Below are 8417 nucleotides of genomic sequence, written 5' to 3'. Positions count from 1 at the left end.
TCCAGTACTTGGAAGTCACTGAAGAAGGATGGTCTTTGATCCAAACACAGCTGTGCACTTCCTTTGTTAAAGGGAAGTGAGTAACAAGATGTTGTAACCTCAAATTACCACACGCCATTTGTTGCAGCATTGTGATTTTGCAAAATGAGCATGGGGCCGGGATTATGTGACACCTTTTTATTGAAATCAGGTTCCTTTGCTTTCCTCTTGCACACATTTTTACAACTCATTGGAAGGACAACTGTTCAAGACACCCCTAACTCGGAACCAGCCTACAGCATTACAGTGTGATACAGAAGGCATTCTGAAGCAGTGTGTGGTGAGCAACATTATGTTCCAGGGATGCCACAGAGAGTCTGGAAGGGAGATTTGGGGTTTGTCTGTATCTCCCAGGGGCTCTCTTCTCTGTGTTGCTTGGGTTCTATAATCGCAGCAGGTAACTGGGGAGGGACAGGGGACATTTGGTGCTGCAGAACTCCCTGCAAGCGCATACAGGGTGCTTTATCACATTGTGGTGTATCACAATGCCCTTTTTGCCTAGAAAGTGGCCAGGAAAAGGTTTGAGGATGAAGGCAAATGGGTGCTGTTTTGATGTTTATTTTTTGGGGAGCATTGGGGGCTTGAGGGGGACTGCCATGATAGGTGCAATATTCAGAAGAAGCCAATGGCAAACCACCTATGAGTATTACTTGTCAAAGAATATGAAATTCATGGGGTTATCATAAGTCAAGAAGCAACTTGAATGTGCTCTTTCATTTCAACTGGGTGTATAGCAATAGCAAAGAAATCTTCAAGACTGTGCTTTCAGCAGAGCTAATTCTCCTGAAAGCTGAAGGTGTCACTTGAACACTTTAAAGACAATTAAGACAACATCTAGCAAACCTATTTACTAGCTTCTAGATGTCAAAATATTGATGCTAAACCACCTCTTTGAAGGTTTATGACCAGTCTTTTTCTGTAGTCCATTTTCCTAACCTAGCAGCTATTTAACTCTGCATATAATGCCTCAGGCTGCAGTATTTTATTCCATCAGTGGAAATGTGGAAATGAGTTGCAAGAAAGTTATCTACAATCATACACAATTATAACTTTACCAATCACCATCATACCTATTTGATACAACTTTAGCTAGTATGGAAGCCTTGGTTTTGTAGGTTTGCGAGGTATTCTCTGCCAGACAGCTTTAATGCACTGGCCTTTCTAGCAAAGAAATCTAAGTACTCCCACATTAACCTCCATCTCCCGGAAGTCCATACGATGAAGTGGTAAAAGTGTGATAATTCTGTACTGTGGATACACAGAGAAACTCTTTTCTCACCTCTCTCCTCTTTTTTTAATAGTACATTATAGTATAGTACTATCTGTACAGAAAGCAGGTATTTAAATTACTAAACATTGTGTGGCAGAAGTACTGTTGCTCATGGTACAGACCTTATTTGCTTCTGCACCATTATTTACCATTCTGGGTTCTGATCAAGTAGGTTTTCCAGGTTTTTGCATTGCTTTGAAATTCCACACAATTTGTTTGCAGTCACAGTGGGACAGTGAGGCAGGGAAGGGAAGATCATTTGTGTGTGTACAATCAGCAGTGAAAGCATTATTTTGTCCTAGTAACTCAGCTTTCCTTATCTTACATGATCAGGTAGGACTAGGGACTACAAGACAGATCAGAGAATCAACTTCCTCGGGTTCTACTCAAGCTTTGGATGAAAAAAAAATGGAAGGCTGTACTCATATTTAGAGAAACATCAAGGTGTATGATCTCTCAAGGACCTTGCTGGCAGAAGGGGCTTTGGGAGATCAGATTTAAAGCTCTGGCCATATATATTAAAGTAGGGGAGTAGAGTCCATGAGAAACAGTAGGCCATGTTTGAGATATATTATGAGTGGCAGACAGGACAATAGAGATACCTATGGCTTTGTGCCATCTTCCACAAAGCCCCTGGGAAGCCCACAATAGTTCCTGACTCAGCTTTGCTGATATGGTCCTTTTGAAGATTATGTGGAAGAATGAGTCCATTTAACACAGGGATGGGGAAAATATTGTTGGACTACAGTTCCTATCAGCCCTAGCCAGCATGATTAATGGGATGTTATTAATGGATTAGTGGGTGATGGGAGATGAATCTCAACAGCAACTAGTGGCTCTACAGCCTGCATTCCTGTTTTTGTGGATGTGCTCCTTCCACTTTATCTTCAAAAGGAACATATCAGCCAACGGACAATTTCTAGTGGCTTCATTGCGGAAGGCATGAGCTTGGGTCACTCTCTTTCCCCTTCTGGCTTGCACAGAGGCACGTGGGGAGAACACTGTTCCACCACACAAGCATGGCCACTCAAGAGCCTATTTGAACTAGGTACTCTGTGTTTGTGGAAGAGAGACTACCCTCTCAGCCACAACAAGGAAGTTGCCTTTTCTGAGCTCATAGTTGCAGATGGTTTCTCAACCGCCTTCTCAGGACATCGGCTGCTCTAGGCATGGGAGCACTCATAGAGAAAAGGGCAGTCAAATCAGACGCCTAAAGAGAAATTCTGGTAAGATTATTTAAACATGAACTATGGGCCCATACAGACAGGCCAAAATAAAGCTGCTTCGGGTCACTTTGAGCGTATGCTGTTTAAATGACACATGCATCTTAAGAGGCCAGAAGCTGTGCCAAAGCTGTGCTCTAGTCCTTAAGACTGGAGCATGGCTTTGGCGTGGCTTTTGGCCTCTTAGGATGCATGCATCATTTAAACAGCAAACCTCCAAAGTGACCCAAAGCAGATTTATTTTGGCCTGTCTGTACAGGCCCAAAGACATGGGAAACATCTCAAGATATCTGATGGTGTCAGATCCTGTTAAATGGGGAGGCCTATCTTCTACATAGTCTACTTAGGTAGTATAACTTAGTATTTATGTGTATCCTCAACTATGTAGTGTTTCCTAACCTGACACCACCTCCAACCTACTTTACTGTGCAGCAGACATACACAGATAGAAGTCTCCATTCTATTGGCAATTGGGGCATGGTTAGATTATTTTTCCATCCCCCTCCTGCCCGTCAATGAAAGTACAAAAATGAACTGTGAAGGTCCCCTACTTTTGGTGGTCACAGCCTCACTAGCTGGCAGGAGGAGCTGGAAATGCCATCCACCTGTGCCCCAATCACCAGCAGGATGGATCCTCCTCTCTCCATGCAGCTGCTGCCTAGTAAAGTAAATTTTGGAGGAAAGTTACAATTGTGGCAATATTGCCATGATCATGAATGCATAGGAGCAATAAATATCCACTTTGGATGTGTCTATAAGTCTGTTTCTGAATTCTGGCCTGAGTTTTTAGAGATAGGGACCATATCCTCTAAACTTCCATTTAGAACTGAGTTCTTTGACTTTGAGACTGGAGCAGAAGTGGCATAACCCACAGTGAGGAATGTTGGAAGTTGCCAGTTGAAATCCTACATTGCCCAACATAGTATAACAGTTCCACAAGTAGAACTCTGCTATGGCTCCCCATTCACCATCCCCAGGACACACTGTGATATCTCCCCTGAATGGCAATTCTGTGGCTCACATGGAGACCAGGGATTAGAGTAGAATCTGGCTCTGCCTCATAGTCAGATACAGACCAATGGCATTGTCCACTAAAGTCGTGAGAAAAATGAATACTAAACTTGTCTGGGTTCCTCTTTGCAGATACAATGAATGCCTCATGCAGTCACCTCAATACTACTGCTGTGGAAGATGCTATGCGTCACATTGCCATAGTAACCAACGTGATCATCCTAGTTCTGGGTGTCTCTGGCAATGGGCTGGTGATGTGGGTCATCACCATGCGGGAGAAGCGGAAAACCTTCACCTCCATCTGCTATTTCAACCTAGCTGTAGCTGACTTCCTCTTCTCTCTTGGCCGTATCCCTGCCCTGGTACAAGAAATCATGTACTCCTGCTGGCCCTTTGGCCTTGTCTTGTGCAAGCTTCATGCTTTCACCCGTTACCTCACTGTCTTTGCCAGTGTCTTCATCCTCACTGTCATCAGCGTCAACCGGTGCTTGTTGATAGCACGACCTGTATGGGCCAGAAACCACCGAGGGCCTCACTGTCAAGCCCTGATGTGCATTGGAGCATGGGTCCTAGCTTTGGCCTTCAGCATTCCCTATCTGGTAGTCCGCCATACTGAAGTAATAAATGGAGGCACCTACTGTGTCTATCAGAAAATGTTGAAGAAATCCACAGACCTGCCCCTGAGACTGAGCAGATTTTTTGGTGGATTCCTTGTACCTTTCATTGTCATTTGTTCAGCCTACCTGGTTCTGGTTTTCAAGCTTCGTGGGCGGCACTGGGAGGGCTCCCACCGAACCTTTGCTCTGGTGGCCATCATAGTGGTGCTCTTCTTTATCTCTTGGCTGCCTCACCACATCTTTGTCTTCCTCAGCACCATATCAAGCACAAAAGAGGAATGGGGGATCTGGCTCAAGCTGGCAAATGCTCTGGCATACCTCCACAGCTGTGTCAACCCTGTGCTATACTGTTTTGTGGGTTATATCCGGATCAGGGGTCTTCGTCGCCAGACCTCCTTCTTGGGGCTCTTCCGGAAGGCACTAACTGAAGAGGATGAAGGGTCTGTTGGGGCAGAAGTATCACGGAGTCTTAATCAAAAGACCTAAGGCCCAAGGGAAGGTGGACTTACAATTTCACAGGAAAAGCCTAGTCATGGCTACTCTCTACATGTTCAGTAAACATAGAAGCTGCGAGGCTTGTAGAAAGAAAATTGTTTTCTGAATTCAACCAGATTGCTATGGTTTTCACTGGCAGAGATGCAGGTGTGGGGCAGAAGCACACCTGCTGTTTGCTGGATCAGGAATCTTTTGGGTTAACAAAATGCACATTGAACTGTGAAGTTTATCACACAAGGCTAGTACAGTTACAGTAGGATAACAACAGCTTTGGAAGGTACTTATCACCCAATGTAGTGTCTCTCTTGTTTCTCTTCTTTACATTTCAATCATTGCTGGAGAGCACTTTTTCATTAACAGGGGAATGCAATGTGGCAACAGGAAAGAGACAAAGCCATGTGATAACTACCTGCCAAAGATACTATTATCTTGCTGCACTTGTGCTTTACTAGCCTTGTGTGATAAACTGTGAATTCCCATTGATACAGTCTCAGGCTTCATTCTTGTATGTGTTTACTTCAGACTAAGTCCTCTTGAATTCTTATTTTGTAGCAGATACATATAGAGGTATGTGATGTTCATTGTTTCTGATGAGGTGCATATGTGAATTCCTATCCCAACACTTTCCCTGTGTAGCTATACTTTTTAAAAAGCCAACTGGTGTTGGGAAGGTGTGTAAGTCTCCTGTTTTTAAGAGTTCATGTCCTACAAGAGATCCTTATTGACTCTTATAGAGTGTATTTCTGCACCTAAAATGAGCCATGGGTGACCAAACACATAATAAAAATGCCTCCTGATCCCATAGATGTTGTTTGGGGGCATTGGAGGGATTCCAAAAATAGGACCACTGCACTGGCCCTGGGGCTGCTTTTGCCTACCCTTGGTATCGGGGAAGAAAGAATTCTGGCATAACCCTGAATCGTTGTATCCACAGGGGATCCATTCTGGATATCAACAACTGTGGATACCTGCAGATACTAAAAACTGTTGGACCTCAAGTCCCATTGTCCCAAATAGCTGCATTTCCATTAGGGACAACAGGGATTCAGATAAGCCCCGTTGTCCCCAATGGTGGCATGTGCATGTGGACATGCCACCATTAGGAACAATGGGACTTCAGGTAACTCCCCGTTATCTCCCAACAATGGAGGCTTAATTGAATTCCATTATCCTCAGTGGCGGTGCAGCTGGATGCACGCACCACCACTGGAGACAACAGGGACTGTCCTTAATGGCAGCATGGCCATGTGCATGCACCACCATTGGGGACAACTGGGGCTTGCCATCTGCAGATGCTGAAATCTGCAGATGGCAAGTCTGCAGATAAGCAGGCCCCACTATAAATCATCTCAGGCGTGGGCCTTCTTAGTCCCTTAATTTCAACCCTTCCTTCTGATCCAGCTCACCTGGGATGAAGTCCTTTCAGTGCCCTATAATGGTATATTTTTGCCAGGGGTGGTGGCATGAGGGAAAAGGCTGTGAGCCCTGAGGTTGTAAAGGACTTAAGGCCTTGAGGAACTAGACTACATGGAGCCAGTATATTTTGTCCATCTTCTCTGATTCTGGCCATTGCTGCAAGACCCTGGAAGAAGTGTAATCGCTGGCGTAGGACACCAACACAATTCCAGTTATTGTGGGGTTAATTCATATCAGACTGTGGGATTCACAGGTTGTTGCTATGGGCAGATGGAGCTCATTGTTTGGTTTCATTTTCTCTTAGCCATCTGTATTCAGGGAGGTTTGTATTACAGAGTCCCACATTCTAAAGGTCACTATCTTATCTTCTCAAGATAAACAATACACAGTCTAGACAGTCTTTTTCTAATAAACACATATATTCCTTGCCCGCTTCATTTGTCCTTCCTTTCCTCTTATCTTTCTTGGGAAGCACAGTTACTACAACCACCATCACCCAGGTGTATTGTGATTAGGAGTGAAAAGAATATTTGAAAATATTTGGGAAATGTTCCAAAAATATTTCTTGTGTGAAGATGGCCATCTGTCAGGGACGCTTTGATTGAGAGTTCCTGCATGGCAGGGGGTTGGACTGGATGGTCCTTGTGGTCTCTTCCAACTCTATGATTCTATGATTCTATGACTCTGAATCCTGGTCTGATGAGAATCTTGGCAGTGGACTGTGCAAAACTTTCTGGACCTCAGTCCCCCAAATCCCCTGGCCAACTCTGTGGTCACAATCCAATATCCCCTTAGTGCAACATAAAGATCCGCCAGGGACGTAGCCAAGGGGGGGGTGTTTCTTGGGGTCTGCCCCCCCCCTTCCATTAGAAAAATGAATGATGTGTGCTGCTGCGCCACCGCGCCCAAGCCCCATTATAATGGTGGCACTTAGTCTGGACCCCCCCCCCTTCCTAAAATCCTGGCTACGTCCCTGGATCCGCCAGCTGAGAGACACTACATCAGCTGTTTGCCACCACACATAGAACAACAGCATTGTGCGGGTCATGCCAGTGACTAGGTTAATCCACATGAACTAAATTGTCGTATGGGCAAATCCAACTCTGCTGCTGTTATCAGAATGTCACTTGTGCAATGGCAAAAAAAGGTGTTCTGCATGTGTAGCATGTTTTACACAAGTATATGTCACTAACAGGATACTATCCTATATGGATATCGGAAAGGAAAACCCTATAGAAAATTGCATATATCGTCATCGTCATCATCATCATCTTCATCATCGTAAGGTGTGGAACTAACCCTGCTAGGTGACTTTGGAGGTTGGGGTCTGAGATGTTGTTGTTGTGTGCCTTCAAGATGTTTCTGATTTATGATGAACCTATCATAAGGTTTTCTTGGAAAGAACTTTTCAGAGGAGGTTTGCCATTGCCTTCCCCTGAGGCTGACAGCATGTGACATGCACAAGGATACCCAGTGCGTTTCATAACCAAGCTGGGAATCGAACCCTGGTCCCCAGAGCCATAGTGTTACACTGAAACCACTGTTCCCCATTCTAAATGTGACACCTCCACATGTGATGCAAGCAGAAAGGCAATTAGCACAAGGCAGTCTGGCATATTCATCTTCTCCTCGTATTTCAGCTATTCAGTTCCTCCTTAGTTCAATCTCCCATGTATTGTTTTTGCATGCGTGAGAGTGTGTGTGTGTGCATGAACACACACAGGTTGTCCTTTTAACTAATGCAGCCTTCAATCCACCAGCCCTCTTTGTAAAGGTCAGAGTCATCCTTACACTTTCCTCTGAAAATGCCAGCTCAGCAAAGAAGCTAATCCGGACGTATTAGCTCTTGTACAATCTCACAATGTAGGCTGAGACTGTGGCTCTTTCTAGAACTGATGTTTTAGTGCCACCTAGTGCCTGGAAGCATTTGGATAAATCATATCGTTTGCATTTTCCTCCACTGTACAGTACTTTGTTTGAAAGATTTCTTGGCTGTTCTGTCCAAAAGAACAATTCAGTTTTGCTCACATTTGCTTAAAATCCTTAATCTCATTGGTTTAACAGCTCTTTTCCCTCCATTTGAAGAATGGCAAATGCAAACTGCTGCAGCTTATTATAGCTTGTGTGTTCTTCCTTGTTAATAACTTTTTCCCTCTAGACCACATTCAGATGTTGCTTGGACACACATGTCCAAGTTTTCACTTGTAAATGTCAGCAAGTGTGTTTGTTTTATCCCACTTGTATTCCAGGTGGTGACTGCTGCTTTTCTCTTATATAGGTTTTTCGTCTTGGGGTCTTGAGCCGTTGACTAGAGTGGTACTATTACTTCCTACAGTCTAGACACTA

General features: G+C 44.3%; 1 protein-coding gene across 1 annotated transcript; it reads left to right on the top strand.

Annotated features, from left to right (window-relative positions):
* Positions 1 to 238: 238 nt before the first annotated feature.
* LOC149304784 (C3a anaphylatoxin chemotactic receptor-like) lies at positions 239 to 4646 on the top strand. Its single transcript, XM_089479576.1, has 2 exons — positions 239 to 319; positions 3676 to 4646. The coding sequence occupies exon 2, from the start codon at positions 3681 to 3683 to the stop codon at positions 4644 to 4646; it is 966 nt and encodes a 321-aa protein (XP_089335702.1). The 5' UTR covers positions 239 to 319; positions 3676 to 3680.
* The last annotated feature ends 3771 nt before the right edge of the window (positions 4647 to 8417 follow it).

The sequence above is a fragment of the Sceloporus occidentalis genome, unplaced genomic scaffold (genome assembly GCF_023333645.1).
Source record: "Sceloporus occidentalis isolate IW3139 unplaced genomic scaffold, rSceOcc1.0.p SCAF_13, whole genome shotgun sequence".
NCBI classification, from domain to species: Eukaryota; Metazoa; Chordata; class Lepidosauria; order Squamata; family Phrynosomatidae; genus Sceloporus; species Sceloporus occidentalis.
The sequence above is the reverse complement of the archived record's forward strand: the minus strand, read 5'-3'. Positions and strand labels throughout refer to the sequence as shown.